This window comes from Oncorhynchus masou, chromosome 12 (genome assembly GCF_036934945.1).
Source record: "Oncorhynchus masou masou isolate Uvic2021 chromosome 12, UVic_Omas_1.1, whole genome shotgun sequence".
In the NCBI taxonomy this organism is placed as follows: domain Eukaryota; kingdom Metazoa; phylum Chordata; class Actinopteri; order Salmoniformes; family Salmonidae; genus Oncorhynchus; species Oncorhynchus masou.
Window position 1 is genome coordinate 40,617,729 of NC_088223.1, and position 25,858 is coordinate 40,643,586.

Sequence of the window (25,858 nt, forward strand, 5' to 3'; positions counted from 1 at the left end):
ATATATCCACATCCACATAATTTTCCTGTCTCATGATGCCATCTATTTTGTGAAGTGCACCAGTCCCTCCTGCAGCAAAGCACCCCCACAACATGATGCTGCCACCCCCGTGCTTCATGGTTGGGATGGTGTTCTTTGGCTTGCAAGCCTCCCCCTTTTCCTCCAAACATAACGATGGTCATTATGGCCAAACAGTTCTATTTTTGTTTCATCAGACCAGAGGACATTTCTACAAAATGTATACTCTTTGTGCCCATGTGCAGTTGCAAACTGTAGTCTAGCTTTTATATGGCGGTTTTGGAGCAGTGGTTTCTTCCTTGCTGAGCTGTCTTTCAGGGTATGTTGATATAGGACTCGTTTTACTGTGGATATAGATATGCTTTTGTACCTGTTTCCTCCAGCATCTTCACAAAGTCCATTTGCTGTTGTTCTGGGATTGATTTGCACTTGGCACCAAAGTATGTTCATCTCTAGGAGACAGAACGCATCTTCTTCCTGAGTATTATCACGGCTGCCTGGTCCCATGGTGTTTATACTTGCTTACTATTGTTTGTACAGATGAACGTGGTACCTTCAGGCGTTTGGAAATTTCTCCCAAGGATGAACCAGACTTGTGGAGGTCTACAATTTTTTTCTGAGGTCTTGGCTGATTTATTTTGATTTTCCCATGATGTCAAGCAAAGAGGTACTGAGTTTGAAGGTAGGCCTTGAAATAAATCCACAGGTACACCACCAATTGACTCAAATGATGGCAATTAGCCTATCAGAAGCTTCTAAAGCCATGACATAATTTTCTGGAATTTTCCAAGCTGTTTAAAGGCACGGTCAACTTAGTGTATGTAAACTTCTGACCCACTGGAATTGTGATACAGTGAATTATAAGTGAAATAATATGTCTGTAAACAATTGTTGGAAAAATGACTTGTGTCATGCACAAAGTAGATGTCCTAACCGACATGCCAGAACTATAGTTTGTTAACAAGAAATTTGGGGAGTGGTTGAAACACTTAGGTTGGAGTCATTAAAACTTGTTTATGTAAACTTCCGACTTCAACTGTATGTAATCTTTTATAACTAAATCACGTCTCGCTTCTGATGTCGGTAACAATTCTTTGATGTCCATCACTCTGGTGGGTAGCTAGCTAGCATCACGCCGGCTGGTAGCTAGCTCCATCGACAGAACTCACGTTAACCCCGAAGGCAAAAATGACAGTCCTTCGGTGATATGGAACAATTGTCTTCCAGAAGCTGAACATACTTTTTCTCCAACATAAGTTACTTTCTAAATTTGGCTCTTCTCTACTCGTTATCGTTCTTTAACGCTCTGCTCCTTTTGCAACACATTTGCCTGTGCACTACCTCGCGCCACCTCTTCCCCAGGACTTTTTTTAGAGCCGACCTTGACGTCACCTGGCTCATAGTCGTTTTTGGAAAGTCCCTGAACAGAACCGCAAAATTTCTATCCCTAGACTTCGCCACAGTGACACCCTGTGTCACACATCAGCTCGATGCAGGAAAGAGTATGCAAAGCGGTATTGAATGTGTCTGTCTGTCCATGTGTCACTGTCTGCCACCTCAAATCTTTCTCTCGACCTGTGTGCACCTACGTTGTAAACTTTCATTCGTAGGCTAGGTTGTAGCAACCTCGTGAATGGTATAGGGACAATTTGAGTGTGATGTAGTAAACCTGTCGATGTTACATTGAACTGGGTGAATGGAATATGAATGACAGTAATCCAATATGCTGTAATAGAAATAAGGCCATGCCCATGAAAAAAAGAATTGTCCTCCCTCATCTTTAAATGGCACCGACCACCACTGGCTTAGAGTTGGCCTAGGCTGTAGGCTATTTAAGATCATTTCTTCTCTTTTCTTTTTCTAAACGCATTTCACGCAATTCTACTACACATTATATGACTGTAGAAATTAGCAGAATATTTTTTTAATAAAACAAATTACAGGGCTACTGCTGACACTGACAAACAGATCACTACAAACAACCTTGTCTGCAACCATCTAATCTAGGCCTATGAAAAGGGGAGACAAATTATACAAAATGAAGTCCATCTAACCTGGAGGAGGAAATGATTGTTCAAAAACAAAGTTTCAATTTGCACCGATCTAATGAGTGAATATGGGCACTCACCTAGGATATGGATGATACTCTCTGCTGGTGTCAATAAGGCTACGGATTCACAGTCCTTTGAATCCCTTCACCTACCCACGCAGCTAGACACAGGTCGCCTGCAGCTCCAACTCCACATGTTGGGAGGAATCACAAAACATACCCCATACAGCACTGTCCCCGAGGTTGCTTCAACTTTGGCCCAACTTCACCCACAAACAAGAGGACTCTTCAGAGAAGTAGAAACCCTAATCAAACTGTGCCTCTGTCTTTCGATCTCTGTTGCATCCTCGGAGAGGACGTTCTCCAGTCCTCACCACTTTTTACTTTCCTTAAACAATACTTGTCCACCTCAGTTGTCAGAGATTTGAGCACTAAATGCATTAGGGCATTGCATGCATAGGCCTATAGGCTTATGCGTCCACTGTATGATAAGAGCAGTAAGAGAGCTCACATCACACAAGCCAATGTTTATAGGGGCTATATGTGTGTATCTTCCTTGGCCTGGGCTATTGTTTGCATTCAAGACTCGGTTGTTGTTGTCAGAGTAGCCACTCATTTCGGTCATTTGTGTGGCATTCAAAATGATTCCGCTAACGCCTTCTCTCATGTAAATGACATAGAAATGTCTTTATAGAAGGCTCTTTCTTTTTTTTTACCTGCTAAATAATGTGGAAGTCCTAAAAACGCATCTGCTCAACTGTATGCCACTACACACATGCAATTATAGATGCATGTAATGCTTTATTATGAAGGGGATATTTTTTTTCTCTCAACCCAACTCTAAACGTCTTCCCTCTGCTATGCATACGGGCGAGCAAGCACATGCTCTGAGGTAAAATGTGTGTGCGAATGTGTGACTAATATATCCAACCTCTTCTATTCTCAGGGCTTACTTTGTGTGTCTTAATTCCTGGCAACATGGTGCGTCACATGTTTGTGACAATTCATACAGGGCTTATTTATTTACAGGAAGTTATTACATTTCCATAGGGATAGATTGAGGACTCATCTCATTGTATCTGTGCCATTATTGCGTCTGTGACAGCATGGGCAGCGCCAGTTGGGCAGCGCCAGTCCATTTTGAAGTAGTACATTTTCTTCACGATTATCTTACTTTACAATATAAAACAATATATATATTTGACCTTAATTGTTGTATTAAGGTAAAAAAATATCTTGAAAGAAGATGCATTACTGTGAAAACCAAACACTGCATTCCACAGTAAGAACCTCATACCAATGGTCAAGCATTGTGGTGGTAGTGTGATGGTTTGTGGATGCTTTGCTGCCTCAGGACATGTACGACTTGCCTTAACAGAAAGAACCATGAATTCCACTCTGTAACAGAGAATTCTACAGGAGAATGTCAGGCCGTCTGTCTGTGAGCTGAAGCTGAGCTGAGCTGAAGTGAAGCTGTGTCATGAAGCAAGACAATGATCCAAAACACACAATCAAGTCTACATGAAGATTGTTATAAAGCAATAAATGTTAAGTTTTGGAATGGCCTAGTCAAAGTCCAGACCTAATTCCAATTGAGATGTTGTGGCAAGACTTGAAAACGAGCAGTTCCTGCTTGAAAACCCACGAATGTCACTGAGTTAAAGCTGTTCTGCATGCAAGAGTGGGCCCAAATTCCCCCACAGCGATGTGAGAGACTGATTTACAACTACAGGAAGCATTTGGTTGCAGTCATTGCCACTAAAGGTGGCACAATATGTTTGTTATGAACTTGAGTGAAGACCCAAAAGCGGTTTTAACAGAAAACAGAGTTCTTTAATGAAAAACAGGAATGGCATAAATCCTCTTCCAACGTTGTCAGCGGAACAAAAAGAACGTTAGTATAGTGCAGGATGCACCTGCCAGGCAGACTCCGACAGGACAGGACAAGGTGGAAGCAAACGAGACGACAGCTTGCTTCTGGCATCAAAAAACACAAACAAGAATCAGACACTGAAAGTAGCAGGAACAGAGAAAGAAATAGAGACCTAATCAGAGGGGGAAGAGAGAACAGGTGTGAAAGAGTGAATGAGCTAGTTAGAGGAGATGTAGAACAGCTGAAGAATGAGAGACAGAGAAGGTAACCTAAAAAGACCAGCAGAGAGAGAGAGTGAAGAGAAAGGACAGGAACAGACATAACAAGACATGACAATGTTATTGAGTGTAAGGGGGCAATTTACTTTTTCACACAGGGGAATTGGGTGTTGCATAACTTTGTTAATTACATAAATAAAATAAGTATACATTTGTTTTGTTATTTGTAAACTCAGGTTCCCTTTATATAATATTAGGTTTTGGTTGAAGATCTAATAAAATTCAGTATAAGACAATATGCAAAAATAGAGAAAATCAGAAAGGGGACAATACTTTTTCACGGCACTGTATCTACTCTATAAGATATTTAAAATATAAAACAATCTGCTTAATCTCTGAAATGTTTTCCTTAATGTGTTTTTCTGTGTAAACAAGAATGACCAATGCCATGGCAAAATCCAAAACTGCGAAACCTTGCCAGTGGACTATATGTTATGGGGAGGCAGGGCGGCAGGGTAGCCTAGTGGTTAGAGCGTTGGACTAGTAACTGAAAGTTTGCAAGTTCATATCTCCCAGCTGACAAGGTACAACTCTGTCATTCTACCCCTGAACAGGCAGTTCCTAGGCCATCATTGAAAATAAGAATTTGTTCTTAACTGACTTGCCTAGTTAAATAAAGGTAAAAAATGAAGACTATTGTCTTCTACTTTTTCCCCCCAAAAGACAGTGCTGCTCCCATTTAGTAAAATGAGCGGTAATGCAACCATGTGCCTGCCCTGTCTCCATCACATTTTCCAGGGAGAGGAGGGGAGCCTACATAACTCAGGAAGTTTAACCACAGCATCAGGAGTAAAGCCATGTCCCTCACTTGGTCTCTTCTCACACCACCCTGGGCACACTGGGCAGGAGGCCAACAAGTTTCTCCTTTGTTTCTTACTGATATGACCATTATTTAACAATTGTGTTTTTGTGATCAAGTGTTTGCTTTCTGGGTAGAGCACTCAAGGGATTGCATTGGGCGACATACAGTCATTTAAAAATATATATAAGAGTGATTGAATTTGTATGAGAGGATCCAAAAGCTTGTTCAGTCGATCTGTGTTTGAGTGTGTGCTTGCGTATGTTATGTTGTATGGAAATGCATGTATAGTCTGAAGTTGGAACAATGAAAAACAATTAGTGTAACAGCACATTATCCGTGACAGTATGCCTGTTGCTCACAGAGTCATGTGACATGTTCCCTCACCAAGCCTGCTGGCTTCACTACACCCTTTCCTTCCCCCAATGTTAAAAAAAAAATCTTACTCCTAGTCCTAAGATCTACAGTAGGCTCTTTCTTACAATTGTTTTTCAAAATAATTTTAAGCCAGCTGCAACTCCAGAAAAAAACGCCTTTGGAGGAAGAATTATTGTCCACAATTACATTATATTCAAAAGCTCTACCTCTCCAATCCTTTCCATACTCCTATTTCTCCTCTCTTGTATAACTCCTGGGATCTCTTCTGCTGCAGTGACTGATCAGAAGAGAGATTAGCATTGTTGTTCACTCCCAAATGCCCTTTGCTTTAATGACAACAGTTGAGAAACATGTCAGAGACTCTGGGATCTGTGGGCAAAACAAAGACTGCATTCAGGGTTTGAGGTAATGACTCTGATGAAGGCATTTCATAACTGTTTCCCTCTGAAGAGGAGACACAAACGCTCCTTAAAGCCACAAACAGTCTTTCCTGCTCAAGGTCACCGACCATGCAAATGCATACAGTATCACAAACAATATTTACTCAATCACTGAAAATCTTGCAACAGGGTAGGGAAACAATGATTCAAGATAAACTCAAGCAGTTTTTCAAAAGTAACCAATATTTGCTTTTCCAGTTACACTGGTGGGAGTCAATGTTAACTAATTCGCTAACTGTTTGGTCTTTTGCTGACTCAAACCTGAAAGCTGACATATCATGAGCACAATTTAGAGATGCTTGCATAGACTGCAAGACCAGACTTCCGACTGGGCACACTACTTCATTTCATTGTGGATAATTGGGTAATATTTGATTGAGTCCTTGATCAAAGATTACAACCTACTGTATAGTCACCCACTAAAAAGTTAGTTGAATTTCCAATGTGTTATCACTATGCTTTCAATCAACTAAAAGAACATCCAAATTTCAATGGAAAAACAATGTCTGAATTTTGGTTAAGTGGTCACTCAAATGTCTATCACTGCACATTTAACCATTTAAAAGAACATCAAAGTTCAAATGGGAATACAATGTCAGATATTTTGTTTATTTATACAACAGATTCATGTGATGTCACTGTGCTTCATCTAATAGCAGAACCAAATGACCTGGATTGCAGTTGAGATTACACCATAGTACCCTCTTCCTCCCGGGGAAGGACTGCCTGTTCCATGATCTCGCCATCACGGTTGACAACTCCATTGTGTCCTCCTCCCAGAGCGCTAAGAACCTTGGCGTGATCCTGGACAACACCCTGTCGTTCTCAACTAACATCAAGGCGGTGGCCCGTTCCTGTAGGTTCATGCTCTACAACATCCGCAGAGTACGACCCTGCCTCACACAGGAAGCGGCGCAGGTCCTAATCCAGGCACTTGTCATCTCCCGTCTGGATTACTGCAACTCGCTGTTGGCTGGGCTCCCTGCCTGTGCCATTAAACCCCTACAACTCATCCAGAACGCCGCAGCCCGTCTGGTGTTCAACCTTCCCAAGTTCTCTCACGTCACCCCGCTCCTCCGCTCTCTTCACTGGCTTCCAGTTGAAGCTCGCATCCGCTACAAGACCATGGTGCTTGCCTACGGAGCTGTGAGGGGAACGGCACCGCAGTACCTCCAGGCTCTGATCAGGCCCTACACCCAAACAAGGGCACTGCGTTCATCCACCTCTGGCCTGCTCGCCTCCCTACCACTGAGGAAGTACAGTTCCCGCTCAGCCCAGTCAAAACTGTTCGCTGCTCTGCGGAGTCAATCACCACCTTCCGGAGACACCTGAAACCCCACCTCTTCAAGGAATACCTAGGATAGGATAAAGTAATCCTTCTCACCCCCCCCCCCCTTAAAGGATTTAGATGCACTATTGTGTAAAGTGGCTGTTCCACTGGTTGTCAGAAGGTGAATTCACCAATTTGTAAGTCGCTCTGGATAAGAGTGTCTGCTAAATGACTTAAATGTAATGTAATGTACCCTCCAAGCTCGTCATCAAGCTCGAGACCCTGGGTCTCGACCCCGCCCTGTGCAACTGGGTACTGGACTTCCTGACGGGCCGCCCCCAGGTGGTGAGGGTAGGTAACAACATCTCCTCCCTGCTGATCCTCAACACTGGGGCCCCACAAGGGTGCGTTCTGAGCCCTCTCCTGTACTCCCTGTTCACCCACGACTGCGTGGCCACGCACGCCTCCAACTCAATCATCAAGTTTGCGGACGACACAACAGTGGTAGGCTTGATTACCAACAACGACGAGACGGCCTACAGGGAGGAGGTGAGGGCCCTCGGAGTGTGGTGTCAGGAAAATAACCTCACACTCAACGTCAACAAAACTAAGGAGATGATTGTGGACTTCAGGAAACAGCAGAGGGAACACCCCCCTATCCACATCGATGGAACAGTAGTGGAGAGAGTAGCAAGTTTTAAGTTCCTCGACATACACATCACAGACAAACTGAATTGGTCCACTCACACAGACAGCATCGTGAAGAAGGCGCAGCAGCGCCTCTTCAACCTCAGGAGGCTGAAGAAATTCGGCTTGTCACCAAAAGCACTCACAAACTTCTACAGATGCACAATCGAGAGCATCCTGGCGGGCTGTATCACCGCCTGGTACGGCAACTGCTCCGCCCTCAACCGTAAGGCTCTCCAGAGGGTAGTGAGGTCTGCACAACGCATCACCGGGGGCAAACTACCTGCCCTCCAGGACACCTACACCACCCGATGTTACAGGAAGGCCATAAAGATCATCAAGGACATCAACCACCCGAGCCACTGCCTGTTCACCCCGCTATCATCCAGAAGGCGAGGTCAGTACAGGTGCATCAAAGCTGGGACCAAGAGACTGAAAAACAGCTTCTATCTCAAGGCCATCAGACTGTTAAACAGCCACCACTAACATTGAGTGGCTGCTGCCAACACACTGACACTGACTCAACTCCAGCCACTTTAATAATGGGAATTGATGGGAAATGATGTAAATATATCACTAGCCACTTTAAACAATGCTAACTTATATAATGTTACTTACCCTACATTATTCATCTCATATGCATACGTATATACTGTACTCTATATCATCGACTGCATCCTTATGTAATACATGTATCACTAGCCACTTTAACTATGCCACTTTGTTTACATACTCATCTCATATGTATATACTGTACCCGATACCATCTACTGTATCTTGCCTATGCTGCTCTGTACCATCAGTCATTCATATATCCTTATGTACATATTCTTTATCCCCTTACACTGTGTATAAGACAGTAGTTTAGGAATTGTTAGTTAGATTACTTGTTGGTTATTACTGCATTGTCGGAACTAGAAGCACAAGCATTTCGCTACACTCGCATTAACATCTACTAACCATGTGTATGTGACAAATAAAATTTGATTTGATTTGATTTGACATTAAAAGTACAAGTAATCAATGCCGTTCGAAATTCTGCGCAGATCAACCTCAATGTAGCCATGGATGTGTTACTCATTTTAAGGTTAAATGTGAGATTACTTTGTGAGATTATAGCCTTAACTGTAGGCTATTTACTGTATTAAAAAAGTAATATTGAATTGTGTTTGATTGACGGCCAGTAACTGAAAGGTTACTGGGTCGAATTCCTGAGCTGACTAGGTGAAAAATCTGTTGATGTGCCCTTGAGCAAGGCACTTAACCCGAATTGCTTCTGGAAAAGCTGCTAAATGACAAACAAATTGATAATGCAACTAAATACCAACATTTATAGGAGATGTACCTACTCCAACATATAATTTGTTAACTTGTTGATAAGTTAATGGGCTATTTATTTTATTAGAACAATTATGTTGAATTGTGTTAATTGATAAGTTTGATTACTAATTGATATGTTGGAGTCACATCTCCATCGCAACCAAAAATAAAATCATACTTCATATGAAGTTTGTTTTAGTCCTATTCTTTAACTTACATTTTTGGTTGAGATGGAGGATGTGATTTTTTTTTTTTACTCAAACTGGGATTAAAGCCAGACTAAGTCAGTGGCAGAGATGGAACTATCCAAGCAAAGATACAATACATCTACTTCAAATGTTGATATTTGGTTGTGTTGACAACCAAACACAATTGAATACCACTAAATATCATTACATTTGACATCAAACAGAGCTTGAAACACTAGGCCTATTATAGTGTCTATTTTTTTGTTAATTCTGGGTCGAATTGAGACAGTATCTGTTGATGACTTTGCAAATGCTATATACTGTAGGCCTAAATAACATCATTGATGATTGATAAAGTATTGTCACATTTCATTTCCTTTGGAATGTCTTCCGTAGCAACAGTGAACATATTTCATTACTTTAAGTGGAGATGTCTCAACAATCATTCTCGGGATAGTATGTTGGTAATAGTCAGTGACAAATATGATAGCTGGGCTGAGCTTGGTTAAAACCTTGGATGGGAGGCCAAGAGGTAGCTGTAGATAGATAAATTCTCCAATAGGAGGTGCTGCCCAGCCTATCGTTTTTTTCCCTTCATAATAGTGGATATAACATTGAACATTTGATGTTGTTCTAAATAGGACATGTATACATATTTTATTCAAGGTTCGTCTGTGTTGAGATTTGGTTGTCATGATGACATAATCCTGTGGTTGAATTTTCACCCCGCCCATTTAAAAAAAAATGTTTTAAATTGATGACTTTTCAAAGCCTTTGTATTTTCCACGTAGATTCCACGTCACACTTAGTTGACAAATTACGTTGAAACAACGTTATTGTACCAGTTTGTGCCCAATGTGTTACCAGGAAAACAAGCAAACAAAACAGAATAGCAATCTTGCATTGCAGAAGCCAAGCCAATAACGGAAATAATTGTGTTTTCTCTTAGTGCCGGAGGAAGATCGTTTCTGTTCAGACAACTTCAGACAGTGATCTATTCTAGCATGTTGACACAGGTTGAATTGGCTTTACGTCTGTGCTCAGTGGGTCCGCTCTCTTGATGGAATTTATATCGGCAACGTTCAAGAACGTTTAGCAACTGAACGTGGCCCAGACAGTTCTATGTTGAATAGGATAACGGTGACGTGTCTGTGAAAATGGGTGGGAGATCATAAATAGCGAGTTGGTGACGAATTTAGATGTTTGATCACATTAGCTAACTGTCCTTATAGCGGCACGGAAAAAACTCTGGTAAAGTTGTCGACACCGAATATTTTTTTTTTAATTTTCCAAGATGAACAGAATTCTTCTCAGCATTTTCGCAGTTGGCCTGTGTTTTTCAGTTGGTAAGATACAATTGTTTGTCAACTGTATTTGTTTGCTTATTTCAATCGTTGTTTAGTTAGCCTATCATTTTGATAGTCAAAACAAAATGTTTGATACGATTGTAATGAGTTGGGTAGTCAATGATGTTCGTTTTTTTCACAATTCGAATGTTATATATACTTTCAATGTATTTTAAAGAGGCATTATAGTTTATCATATAAATAGGCAAGCTTTACACCCGAATACAACCAATTAGAAAATGCGGACGTCTTAAACCGGTGTTTCTATCTTTTGCCCAATTATGGGCAAAAGAACTGGTCTGATTGGTCAAAATACCAATTAAAGTGTAAAAATATATCAAATGGGCTGCCTGTGTAAACGCAGCCTTGTGTTTGTAGTTGAAGGTTGAGTTTCTCCCATACGCAGGTTACAATACAAACTCATGTCCACAGACCGTTTAGAGGGTAGGGAAACCATTATGTAATTTGGGGGAACTTTCTGAGCGCATGGTTCAGAATAATCAACTGTAAAGACTAAACTATTATTCTTGCCTTAATGTATGGCCCATAGTTGAGATCACTTAGTTCCGCTAAACAAGTCGTTGTCCCCATCTTCGGTTTCAAGCCACACCCTTACTATATTATTTTCTGCAGTTGACCTCGATTGAGTTCTTCCTGAATTGTGAATATGTATTCCTCATGACCTTTACCAAATATTTTCGGGAACACGATCTCATAGAACGTTTGCGTAGGTTCCCTAACCAATCATTTTAGTGAAACTAAGACATGAGAAAATGTAGTTCTGCTGGCTTCCCCTTTTGGCCATTAACTTGGAGAGTATGTCATTCTGAGTGTAGTGCTCTAGGGCAGTGGTTCCCAAACTATTTATAGTCCCGTACCCCTTCAACATTCAACCAGCTGCGTACCCCCTCTAGCACCAGGGTCAGCATACTCTCAAATGTTGTTGTTTTTTGCCATCATTGTAAGCCTGACACACACACACACACACACTATATGATACATTTCTTAAACATAAGAATGAGTGAGTTTGTCGCAATCCGGCTTGTGGGAAGTGACAGAGCTCTCATAAAACCAGGGCACAAATAATAATATAACAATAACCAATAATTTTGCTCTTTATCTTACATATAAAACCTTATTTTTTTCATCGAAAAATGTGAATAATTCACCACAGTTTAATGAGAAGGGTGTGCTTGAAAGGATGCACATAACTCTGCAATGTTGTGTTGTATTGAGTCTCCGTCTTAAATAATTTTCCACACAGGCTATGCCTGTATTTCGTTTTCATGCTAGTGAGAGCCGAGAATCCACTCTCACATAGGTACGTGGTTGCAAAGGGCATCAGTGTTTTATTAACAGTGTGATTTGCCAAGGCAGGATAGTTTGAGCGCAGCCTAATCCAGAAATCTGGCTGTGGCTTCTGATTAAATTACATTTTCACACAACCGCTCGTTGCAATTTCGATGAGGTTCTCTTGTTCAGATATTGGTAAGTGGACTGGAGGCAGGGCGTGAAAGGGATAACGAATCCAGTTGTTTGTGTCATCCGTTTCGGGAAAGTACCTGCGTAATTGCGCACCTTACTCAGGTGCTTCGCTATATCACATTTGACATTGTCCGTAAAATTGAGTTAATTTGCACACAAAAAAATCAAACAATGATGGCAATACCGGTGTCCTTGTTAATGCAGATAGAGTAGAGCTCCAGCTTCTTAATGCTTCTTAATCATAGCCTCAATTTTGTCCCGCACGTTGAATATAGTTGCGGAGAGTCCCTGTAATCCTAGATTCAGATCATGATATCTCGCGCTGCCCATATCATTGCATAGTGCATGAAATACACGAGAGTTCAGGAACCTTGCTTTAACAAAGTTAACCATTTTCACTGTCGTGGCTCAAATGTCTTTTAACCTGTCAGGCATTTATTTGGCAGCAAGAGCCTCTCGGTGGATGCTGCTGTGTACCCAAGTGGCGTCGGGAGCATCTGCTTGCGTTACCACTCCACTATGTCTCCCTGTCATGGCTTTTGCACCATCAGTACAGATACCAACACATTTTGACCACTAGTCTATCTGATGACACAAAGCTGTCCAGTACTTTAAAAATATCCTCTCCTGTTGTCCTGGTATGCAGAAGAGGATATTTTACTTAATTGACCCCCCAGAAATGTAACGGACATATACCAGGAGTTGTGCCAGGCCCGCTACGTCTGACTCCTCCAGCTGTAAATGCATAGAATTCACTGGCTTGCATGCTAAGTAATTGTTTCAAAATCTTCTGCCGTGTCACTGATGCGTCGTGAAAGTGTTGTTTGATGAAGTCATTGTCCGTATAGTTTTTTTTCTGCCTTTTCCCCTAGCATTGTCCCAGCCTGTAGAGCTGGTATGGGTCTCTGGATGTGGGCCTTAATTTTTTTTAACCATTTATCAATTTTCGAGCAAACAGAATGAGCAGCAGCTACGTTTGGCTACATACGGACTGTTAATGGAATTCCCACAAGAGAGTAACAGTTAATGTGATTTGGATGTTAATTATTTGACTATGCTACCTATATTTGACTGTTGTTATTTCGCTGAACACTAGATTTTATTTTGTTTTTTGGCAGTGAAACGAGTCTACTCAGGCGAGAGAACCTCACCCAAATGTATAGCCCCGTTGGAAAATATAAATGGACTGTTTGAAAATGTGAAGGCATTTATTTTTTTATTTAAAAAAAAAAATATATATATATTAAAAATTATAGATTTTTATATGTGAATCACATTTTTAATGGGCGTACCCCGACAGCATTGCTCGTATCCCAGTTTTGGCTCCTAGGGTGTATTCCCTAGGAGCCAAAATAATTAAATGGGGAGGGGCCTACCTCAGATTGGAATAAACGGTTTCCATTTCCAAACATTTTATAACTGTTTGCTAGGGTCTTTGTCTAATGAATACACCCCTGGTGTCAAAGGTTTGATTCACGGCCAGTTACATTGATGACGTGACTCTAATCACTTGGCTGATGTGTAGGTTAATGAGCCTCTTAGTATACTGCGTGGAGAGCAGGCCAAAGGGAGTTGTCTGTAGCTCAGTTAGATTGAACTCAACTTTGCAATTTAGTGTTAATTTTGTGACAGCGACATTAAGAAAGCAGTTAAGGTTAGGTGTTTGGTCCTAAGCCTTGTGGGTGGAAGGTGTTGGCGATTTACAGGAAGTCATTAGTTTAAACCTTTCAGGGACACTATGGAGTAAAACTAGTATATATTACTGACTACCCTCAAGGTAAAACGTGTTTGCTCAATTACGGTTGTGAAGAATGGCTCTAGATCTGATTTGACAACTGCATTTTGTAATTGTCAAATATACCTTTTTGATTTGATTTATTAACATCCCCATTGAATACTTCTGATCCAGGCGCTTGGTTAGAAGAGACTGCAATGGTGTGTCCTATCAGGCAACATTGCCAGCATGTGGACAACTTTAGTATTATTTTTTAGAAATCTGTATCAAGACTTGTTTCGCATATCAATATCCCAACACAAATGCCTTACTTTGAAGAGGATTCATCGAAATACATTTTGACCAATGTTTGGTGTTTTGGAATCCCAGTTATGGTATCCATGGTTCCCATCATCATGGGGTCTCATAATGAACTTGTAAATTCCTTTGACGTAGTTGCAGTGAGTGAACTGTAGAGTGCAACAGTAGTCTGATTTGAACTGTGGTACTTGGCTTTGTGGTTATGGGCCCTGATCTGAAACCAGTTGAACAGAGTAACTTGATCTGCTCTCCTATTTGGCCAATTACACAATACAGCATTGGTTCTTTCATTAAATACACTATACCCAACTTCTTTGTTAATAATGTTACTGTTCCTTCCAATTCCACCACCAGTATGTCCCCAGTGTAAAAACTCATTACAGGACATAAAAACAACACCAGACAATATACAAAAACATACACTGAGTGTACAAAACATTAGAAACACATGCTCTTTCCATGACATTGACTGACCAGGTGAAATCTATGAGCCCTTATTGATGTCACTTGTTAAATCTACTTCAATGATGAAGGGGAGGGGACAGGTTGAATGATTTAAGACAAAAGATGAAAGTGCCTTTGAACAGGGTATGGTAGAGGTGCCAGGCGCACTGGTTTGAGTGTCAAAAACTGCAATGCTGCAGGGTTTTTCACACTCAAAAGTTTCCTCTGTGTATCAACAATGGTCCACCACCCAAAGGACATCCTGCCAACTTAACACAACTCTGGGAAGCATCCCTGCGGAACGCTTGATACCTTGTAGAGTCCCACGCCCCAATGAATTGAGGCTGTTCTGAGTGCAAGAGGGTGTGCAACTCAATACTAGGATGGTGTTCCTAATGTTTTGTACACTCAGTGTATATTTGCCTGGGGACTGTACAGGGGACAATACAACTGATGGTCAGGTCAGCCCCCCCCCCCCGCTATACTGCATAAGCCCACCAGGAGTTTTCTTTTGGGTGGGGGAATTTTAAAGGATGCTTGAATGTTGCTAGAGGCCAGCAAATTCCCTATGACTCCAATGTCCTCAAATAGTTGTCTCTTGTGTGTAATTATGTTGGCATCACACTTTGTCCATGTAATAATGATTCCCCTTATGTGGTACATATAACACAAATCATAGGGTTAATAATCATCATCAAGAACATTTCCAATGACAATGTGTGGTCTGCACAAAAGCAAAACACATTTATAGTCATAGGCCACAGGATAATTATCTTGTAGCTTTTTTTGCGTGAGTTGTATGAGCAACTGTTCATTCATACTCAATGGGCACCGTGTCCTCAGTCCTCTTAAAGGTAACAATAATGAGAGATGGTGGAGACCAATTGTGAACATCATCCCCCTAATCCGTATGACTCATTTCCCCGTGCTCCGTATTACCCAATCAAGGCTTGGGCGCTCCTCCTTAACTTAACCCCTCACTGCCTCTGTAAATTACCTGTTATGGCTAGAGTACAGCCAAGTGTGTAAGCCAAGAGGCAGCTTTGTTTGCGAAACCTGACTGTCACCTGTTTCACCTGTATGAGTGTGTGTGTGTGTATGAGGCGGTGACAGATTGGTGGTGTGACATTTGCGAAGGGAACCGATTTGACAGGATTTCTGAAGGGGATAAGGTCAAGGCGTGGCCCCAAACCCTCAGGCAGAGGCTGACGGAGAAATGTGCATCATGTCATGACTCATTTACGTGATGTTGGCCTGTATGTAATGGTAGGGGAAGAGGCATTCTGATGGATGACTGCTGATTGTTTTCACTCTAAGGGCCGGTTTCCCAAGCAGATTTAAACCTATTCCTGAACTAAAAAGTGTGGTCAATAGACTCTCCATTTAAAATAGCTTTTTAAAACTTCATCTGTGTATCGGGAACCGCCACTTAGACCGCATTTACACAGGCAGCCCAATTCTGATCTTTTGACCGATTATTGTCAAAAGAGCTGATCTGATTAGTCTAAAGACCAATAAGTGGAAAAATATCAGAATTTGGCTGCCTGTGTAAACGCAGCCTCAATACATTTTGGTGAAAGCATTCTTGAGTGGGAGGGTGTTTGACAAGTGGAAGTTTACTTGTGCGCTGGCATGTCTTACTCATCTGCGTTCTCTCAAGGATGTATTTGTCCTTCCCGGAAGGACACCTTATTTGATATTTGAACCTAAAGAATGGAAATCAAACATTGATTGAATGATCAGATCACTTGGCAATTACTTTTTTGGGATCTTTAGTCCACCAGACTAAAGTTCCCAAAGCTTCTGTGCATGTGCAGACCACATTCTGTGCATGTGTATATATTTTCTACTTTATACGTAGAGAGCAGGCTACTCGGGTAAACAATGCTTGTTAAACAAAGTTACATTAAAGCTGAATTGATGTCTGCAAGATCACATAATGATAGTCTTTGATATAAGTGGACACCCAAGCCGACAGAGATTCTGTTGCGTCCCTCTTTACATGTGATCAATGTGAGTCATTTGGTTGGATTGTGGGGATGCACTCAATGTACACTGAACAAAAATATGCAACATGCAACAATTTAATTGATTATTCTGAGTTGCAGTTCATATGAGGAAATTAGTTAATTGAAATAAATGTATTAGGCCCTAATCTATGGATTTCACATGACTGGGAATACAGATATGCATCCACTGGAAAAATGGGACTCACGATGGATCTCGTCACAATATTTTTGTGCATTCAAATTGCCATCGATAAAATACAATTATGTTCATTGTCCATAACTTATGCCTCCCCATACCATATTCCCCACTGTTACCATGGGGTACTCTGTTCATAACGTTGACATCAGTAAACTGCTCGCCCACACGATGTCATACACGTGGTCTGCGGTTGTGAGGCCTATTGGACGTAATGTCAAATTCTCTAAAACAATGTTGGAGCCGGCTTATGGTAGAGAAATGAACATTCAATTCTCAGGCAACAGCTCTGGTGGATATTCCTGCAGTCAGCATGCCAATTGCAGGCTCCTTCAGAACTTGAGATGTTTGTGACATTGTGTTGTGTGACACAACTGCACATTTTAGAGGGGCATTTTATTGTCCCCAAGCACAAGGTGCACCTGTGTAATGATCATGCTGTTTAATCAGCTTCTTGATATGGCTCACCTGTCAGGTGGAAGGATTATATTGGAAAAGGAGAAATGCTCACTTACCGGGATGTAAACAAATTTGTGCACAAATTAGAGAAATAAGCTTTTTGTGCATATGGAATGTTTCTGTGATCTTTTATTTAATCTCCTGAAGCATGGGACCGACACTACATGTTGCGTTTATATTTTTGTTCAGTGTATGACTTGTTTGTTTGGAACAGGAGTGGCATTCTTTTTAACCCGAGTCACTTGTGAACTCCTTTTCCATGGGGTGTGACCGAAACCAGTTTTTGGGAGGGGAAGGGGGGGGGTGTCAGGCGTTGGCATGGCATTTTTACAACCTTGCTAAGCAGCTCAATGTTCCTTGGCTCAATCACAAATTGCTTAGATTATTTGTTGTCAACCAGACATTCATAACTGAAGGCCATGCCATGTTTTCCCTCTTTTAAAAATGAAGTTGGTATCTAAATGTGACCAATATGCGTCGCTCATTTAAAATGGCAGCTATGCTGTTCTGTAGAATTGTCCCATGACGACGTCTTTACCACTCGAATGGCATGAATGCAAATGGACTGAGTAACTTTACTCAAACAAGGAACAAACAAAATGGTGTATTTACTGTATGTGTCAATGTGTGCACGTCACCTATAAACGTATGCCTTTCCATGATGGATCCAGTCATGGGATGAGTTTGTCACAAATACGACTTCATGGGCAGGTATTTAACTCCTTTAGGAGTGTCTGTAGTGTTTGCATAAGAAGTCAGAACTTGCCCAGGGACTTTCCATCTTGCAACTAATTGGTTGAATTTATGTGTCTCACTGTCATTCGGTTAATTATTTTGTTTATGGCGGACCGTTCCTCCTCCACCCCCTAAAAGCACCAAACTACTCATTATAAAGGGAATAAAAATTATGGGGCCAAAGGGTAGTTCCATGACCCAATTGGTTCTCTGTCTGGAGTGGCACTAACTGGGAAGCAGCCATTTTGTGTGTCCCTATCAAGAGCTAAGGAAGGCTACACTCAAAGCATTCACCCTGTATTTTGAGAAGTGGACAAATTGTCAAACAACTATGCCCTTCTATGAACTAACATCATAAAAACTTGCGCAGGTTGTGCTTCTCATCCACTAAAGTGCACAGTCCGCAAAACCGGGGAATGTCAACTGGCTAAACCATTGTTTGGCCCATCCCATGTTTAGAGACAAACTGTCCCAATGACGTAGGATTGCATCAACAAAGCGTTCAAGGGAGTTGTCTACAAGAATGTTTACTTGAACATGAAGAGAATTTGTAGAATGGCATATGGTAATATATTGCTTATTTATTTTCATCTCCGTTATCCCAGGCCAGGCTCTGAAGTGCTACAAATGTGACTTGGGCTTCTGGAAAATGTGCTACACCACCGAAGTTGACTGCAATGCCGGGGAGAATTGTTTCAGCGGTGTCGGAAAAGCAGGTAAGGACCCAAGGCCTAGCAGACACCAGTCATAGATAGCTCATATGTGTCTTATAATTACATTGTAATTTAGCAGACTCTTTATCCAGAGCGAATTAGTCAGTGCATTCAACTAAGGTACTGTAGATAAACACATATTGCAGTCATTGCAAGTAAGAACTTTCCTCAAAGCAGCTATCAGCAAAATCAGTGTTGGTAAGAAAAGACAAGTTTGAATATAAGTGGGTTTTTTTGGCTAGTATGTTTTTACACCCCATAGTGCCTCTGTCCTCTTCAGAAGCAAACAAGGAAGGAAGACAAGCTACAAATATTCCTTTTGCAGATGCTTAAATGTCACTTTCCAGCATTCTGTCTTGCGGCAAAAGTTAATGAAAAACAACTTGCGTTTCATAGTTTGTCAATTTAAGAGGCCTTACTGTGTGTGCCGTTTGGCACGACAAAGCCTAAGTAATTCAGTTTTTTCTGTGTTCCTTTTCCTCCACAGTTACGGTTGTGGACATCAAGATGAAAGGCTGCCTGAATGTGAATGAATGCAACAAGACGGCCACAACATATTTCCCTACCAGCTCCAACCACACAGTGTACAACATAACGAAGGCCTGCTGTGACACGGACCTGTGTAACACTGCCCCGGGCCTGCCCCGAATGAGCATCCTGCCCCTGGCCCTCGCCACCCTGTCCACTGCCTTCATGACCAAAGTCCTGGTGTAAAGGGGTGAATCCCTCTGTGTGACCTACACACATACATATGCAGAGGTTGATATACATGTAGGTTGATGGTTCACACACCCACAAATCAAACATTAGCACCAATCTGTCTGTGTGTATAAGAACTGCATTACTTTTGTATAATTTGAGCCAAGGAGGAAACATCTGTTAAAGTGTACCATATACCAGCTAAACTTTTAAATGATTTCTATTAAAGAATTTGATTTGTCCTTGATGCCTCTGGAAATTTCTCAATTTGTTTTATGGCTCACTTGGAAATGCAGTTGTTCAAACACAGACTAGCTTACACACAGACCCTTATTCAGTTGCACTTATGGAAAGCATTGAACTTAAACTATTTTGTATGGAATGCTCACGTACAATTGGCAAGTTTCTATTAACATAATTGAGCAGATGTCTTCAGACACTTTAGTGGGATGGAAATCTGTCAGTCAGCATTATATAACCAATGACTGTTCATACTGACAATTCATTGATCTTCAATAGGGAGCTCAGCTAACAGACAATTTTCTATCTCTGTTGTTAGTTACGAATGCTTATTTCTAACCACTATTTCAAATTGACGTTCACTGTTAATTCTCCCATTATCCAGCCCCACTTGCTGTTGGGGAGCTCTACTGATCACTCAGTTTACGATGAATAATGCAATTGCCATGTGACCTCATGTTGCCCCCATTCTTGAGCTACGTGATGACCTAGACCAGGGGTGGGCAACTCCAGTCCTCGAGGGCCTGATTGGTGACACACTTTTCCCCCCCCATCCCTAGCAAACACAGCTGATAAAATTGATTAGAGATTGATTGGAGTCACGTGTGTTAGCTGGGGCTGGGGCAAAACTGTGCCACCAATCAGGCCCTCGAGGACTGGAATTACCCACACCTGACCTAGACCAAAGGAAGGAGGGACAAATGCTCGACTGTTCTGTCTTGCCACGTTCAAAACAACTGGGAACTCTGGGGGGGGGGGGGGGGCGAGCTCCAACTGAGGAAAAATCTGCCTGAACGATCATCCAAATTGGAATTCTGACTCGGGTCGCTTTCTAGAGCTCAGACTTTGACCAGAAGATCACTGATGTCATGATTTGACCTGCTATTTTTCAGTTGTTTTGAACAAGGCATCAATCTCACTCTAGAAAGGGCAAACAACAATGTGGTTCAACTTGTGTTGACTAGGAATTGAATTGAATTCCTTCTTGCCTAAAGTAATTATTGTATTTGTCTGGTAAGATTAGAATGTATACTGAACAAAAATGTAAACTCAACATGTAAAGTGTTGGTCCCATGTTTCATGAGCTGAAATTAAAGATCCTAGAAATGTTCCATACGCACAAAAACCTTATTTCTCACAAATGTTGTGCACAAATGTGTACATCCCTCTTTGAGCATTTTTCCTTTGCCAAAATAGTCCATCCACCTGAGAGGTGTGTCATATCAAGAAGCTGATTACACAGGTGCACCTTGAGCTGGGGACTAAAGGCCACTAAAATGTGCAGTTTTGTCACGCAACAAAATGCCACAGATGTCCCAAGTTTTGAAATTGGCATGCTGACTGCAGAAATGTCCATCAGAACTGTTTGCCAGAGAATGTAATGTTAATTTCTTTAGCATAAGCCACCTCCAATATTGTTTTAGAGAATGTGGCTTCTTTACCAGCGGGATTGTCTGAGACCAGCAACCTGGACAGCTGATAACACTAATATTTCTGTCTGTAATAAAACTCTTTTGTGGGGAAAAAAACTCATTCTGATTGGCTGGGCCTGGCTTCCAATTGGGTAGGCCTATGCCCAGTCATGTGAAACCCATAGATTAGGGACTAATTTATTTATTTCTATTGACTGATTTCCTTATATGAACTGTAAATCAGTTTAAAAAAATAATTGAAGCATGTTGCGTTTATATGTTTGTTCAGTATCAATATAGAGTTAAATAAAGCTTTTAAGTGCTATATGTTTATTGGGATTCTTTTCTAGGTTCATTTGAGATTTGTCTGTGGTATTTCCTTGTTTGGGAAGAACTGTGTACTAATTTAATGTTAGCCGTGTACTAACGGTAAATGGGTTGACTGATTTAGATATATCTGATCACTTTTTTGCTTGTAAAACCTTTAAACTGGAAATGTGTATACTCTGTGTGGCTGCAAAATAGTTTGAAAGAATTCAATACATGTTTAAAACTTCTACAAAATCCCCTGCCTTCTGAATGCTTTGCTATTGTCTATTGGTGTCATGTTTTTCCCACTCCCAACCAAACCATTCCTCAATGTGTGGCTTAGCAGGACATAGAGGTTTCCTTCTTCCCCTCCAGTGCCCACTCATACCAATTCAAAAGCTGGTGAAAACATTGTCAAAACATTTCTATTGTCACATGCCTCATACTTTCTATAACATGCCTATGTGTTCAGTAGTCAAGTACAAGCAGTATTTGCTAATAACCCAGTATTAGTATTGATAATAACCCATCTGCAACCGTCTGGGGCCTACACCCTACCCTAACTCGCAAATAGGTGGATAGAAAATGTGCTTTCGGCTGCAATAGGACATGGCAAAATCATCTTTTGACGGGATGCAGACTTATTTTTTTGATAGCGTAATTTAGATTAAACGCAACTCCACAATTTACGATGAATGTTGAGCAGCGACTAGTGTAGGCAGACTGGTGCTCTAAAGTCACATAAAATAAACATTGTTCTGTGTAATTGCAGGCTATTCTTTTGGAGCTGAAATCAGTCGTTTTTCATAACTTGATTGTATCCTTTGCAAAATACGATTGCAGTTTTGAAATTGTAGTAAAAGTGCAGTAACTACAGTCAGTGTTGTGGTACTCGAGACCACATAGTGTCTCGGCCTTGTCTTGGTGTCAGATACATGTGTACTTACATAGTGTCTCGGTGTCAGATGCATTTGTACTTACATAGGGTCTTTACTCGGTCTCGGACAGTGAGGGCTTAACATCTTCTGAGACCAGCAGAGTAGAACTTCCATTTGGTCAGCGCATAAAACTGCTTCGCCAAATATTCTTCAAACATGAATACATTATCTTAACAGCCTTCATATAGACATGTTTGAGCAGTGGCGAACCTTCAGTGTGTGACCGGTTCCTCATTCTGAAAGGACAGCAACCATAACAGCACACTCAAGTGAGAGAGCTCACTTTTTGTGAAACACAAAAGGGCCTGTGGTGTAGTGAAGGCTATAATGAGGTGTAAGCAGTATGCCCACTTTTTTTGTGGGCATTGCATATACTCAGTGGCAACAGGTCATTCAAGGCAGGTGGGGCAGAGCGTAGGGATTGGTAATGTTCTCTAGTTGCGTCGTTATTGGCTCAGTGTTCTGTCACTCATGGGAAAACTAGGTCACCGCAAAATCTACAGTTGAGCTCGAAAATTCAAGCACTTGGGTGCTGCCATAGAGTTACATTAGAAGTGCCCATCCATAAAGGCTCAAGGTCATTGGCCACAGATAAAATGAAGTCAAATCACGTTATATCTACAGTAACTTTGATTGGACTGATCATGTCAACATCATACTTTCAAAATCTTAGCTAGCAAGCTAGTATTCATCATCATGAATCAAGTTGACAATCTACTGGCACATATTTTTTAATCCTTGTCATATAAAGAGAAATAATGAAGAGAAATGATAGATAAAACGTATCAGTGCTCATTGGCTATTGGACATAAACATTATACAAAAAGTTGGAAATTGCAATTTCAGCAATGAGTGGTTTGGAAGGAATCAGTGGCTAACTGCAAGCATGGCAAAGCAATCACTAGCCTGCTATTCAGAGGAGTGGGTGTGTGGTCCAAGTCTGGGTTTAAAGGTCTCTTTTCCAAGCTTAAAAGGATAAACATTCAACATTGGCCAGGCTGTGAATCCAACATGACTTCTGCCACCTTCAAAACAACTAGAACTCAAGACAACTGGGAACTCAGAAAAAAAATGAGCTCCGACTGGGAAAATAAGATTTGAACGGTCATCCAACTCGGAATTTCAAGTTGGGAACTCAGGCCTCTTTCTGGAGCTCCAACCTGAAGATTTATGACATCATTATGATTCAACCTTGTTTTTTGGATTTCCCAGTTATCTTGAAAGCACCATAAATCCAGAGAATGACAGATATTGATGACAAATTCTGATGACAAAATTTGCCCACAAAAGACTGCCGCACCACTTTCCTGTTCAAGTGAGCACAGCACAACAAGGTGAGTCCAAAAATGTATTGTATGCTGCTGCATAAATTATGTAATATGTCAGGGAGACAGTATTACTTTCTTAGCTAAAGTATACTTAGGTGTATGTTATGTAGTAGCCCATGTGCCTCACCCTAATAATTTGGTCCCTTTTCCCCTCATAACTTAGCCTACTGTTCTGACTTGGTGGTGCACATGTAGCCTGTTTTAGAGAAATGTCACCATCAAATATTGTAAGAGCTTTCATTGTCTGCTTATATGCCCCCTTCATTTATCCTATGGTTCAGACTTAATGTACAGGGAGAATACTGTAAGAACGGCCCATGTTTTGAATTCTGTCTCTGTACATTTCAAAAGTGCTGAACAAATAGTTATATTGACTACGTCCGTCCTAGCTCGCTCATTAATGTCATAATCGAAATGACGGATTGACTCTTATCTGCTCGTTGTCCCCTTATGCCATAGTTTGTACATCTCAATTGTCAGTAGAAACCACATCTGTTTTAGCAAGTCAGCCATTTCAGCTGTTTTTTTAATGAGGCTGAATGAGGCTGAATTAACTGTTTCGCTACCAGACAAGGCTCTGCTGAAAGCCAGGTGTAGCAGTGGTAAGGTGTCAAGACTCGGCTATTGGGACAGATTTACTGTAAGGGGTGCGTAACCGGTGGCAGGGAAGTCAGACGCAGGAGAGCAGAACTAGGTAATAGCCGGAGCAGTTTAATTGCAGAAAATAACGTCATAAAGAACAACAAGACATGGGTACAAAACCCGTCGCGCACCAGTCAACATGTGCACAAGCACTTACAATAAACAATTCCACACAAAGACATGGGGGGAACAGAGGGTTAAATACACAACATTTAATGAGGGAAATTAGAACCTGGTGTGTAGGAAAACAAGACAAAACAAATGGAAAATGAAAAGTGGATCTACGATGGCTAGAAGATTGGTGACCCCGACCACCGAACGCCACCCGAACGAGGAGAGGAACCGACGTTGGTGGATGTCGTGACATTTATTTAGGCTCTAACAGTTTGTGGGCACCGTTGTCACTGTTATAGTGCAATTACTCTATTGTTTAGTGTTGTGGTATGTTGTGTAGTTGCTTTGCTAGCATGCATCTACATTTGTTTGTTGTTGAGTTTGCCCCACCAAGATTTACATGCTAAAATCGCCACTGCCTATACTCACTTCTTAATCCCTACTGATGCGTATCAAAGTAGTGTAGTGGAGGTATAGTACAATAGAGAAATCATGTACAAAGTAGCCTACACAACCACAAAGCACGTTAAATATATTTTCAGCAGAATATCATCTGCAGGCAGCAAGATTGTGCAGTTCACAGAAGAATGCCGGTAGGGTAGGAAAGACGTTTCAATGTATGACATCTACCAGTAAATGCTAACTAAGGCAGCAATGGGTATGCAAACGATCTATTGAAAAAGTTTAGTTTGAAGTGTTTTGGATTAGTAGGCTATTTGTGATGCGCAATTGTCATGTGCTGTTTGCATCAGGGGCATAGACTTGGATAGGCCTGGGTGAACAGAGGCCCACCCACTGGGGAGCCAGGAGCTAACATGCCCACTGTATCAGATTTCTGTGGCTAAGCATTGTTGTGGAATTAGACCATCACATTTTTGTATTTTTCTATATACAAAAGTGTGATTTAAGCGATTTAAGTGATTTATAGGAAGACACGGGATTTTTCAAAGTGACTTTCCTTCGATGGGCGGGCCGTTTGGGAACTTGTTGGCAAAATGTTAATATACCCACTTCTCCAGGCACCATTACACCACTTCATACCGATGGAAAGACAGGTGTCACACACAGCATGATGTTAAAGGATAAGCAGTCTATTCACTAGGACATAATAAGCCAGTAGGTCCCAATCATAACAATACAAAAACACAACCATTAAGCATTCCCAATAGAAATGTACAAATATTACTTCCCATTAGAAAAAAACATTTAATGTTTAGCACACAAACTAACCGGTGACCTAAAGTTTAAAGAAGCTGACAGTGTTTTAACTACTTTGCAGATATGAAACAAACAGACAATCCTAATATCAGTCAAAATGATCAAATTCCCAGTATATGCTACAAAACCAAGTTTGCAAGAGGTTTAAAAATAGGTTATATTTGACTCAGCGTTCCATGACTGACACAAAGGCATTGTTGGCAGAATAGATGGATGCAGTTCAATGCATGATTAA

At 41.2% G+C, this 25,858-nt stretch overlaps 1 protein-coding gene across 1 annotated transcript; it reads left to right on the forward strand.

Annotated features, from left to right (window-relative positions):
- Positions 1 to 10,471: 10,471 nt before the first annotated feature.
- spaca4l (sperm acrosome associated 4 like) lies at positions 10,472 to 21,399 on the forward strand. Its single transcript, XM_064980562.1, has 3 exons — positions 10,472 to 10,647; positions 18,616 to 18,726; positions 19,211 to 21,399. Exons 1-3 carry the CDS (start codon positions 10,596 to 10,598, stop codon positions 19,435 to 19,437), a joined length of 390 nt encoding a protein of 129 aa, XP_064836634.1. The 5' UTR covers positions 10,472 to 10,595; the 3' UTR covers positions 19,438 to 21,399.
- The last annotated feature ends 4,459 nt before the right edge of the window (positions 21,400 to 25,858 follow it).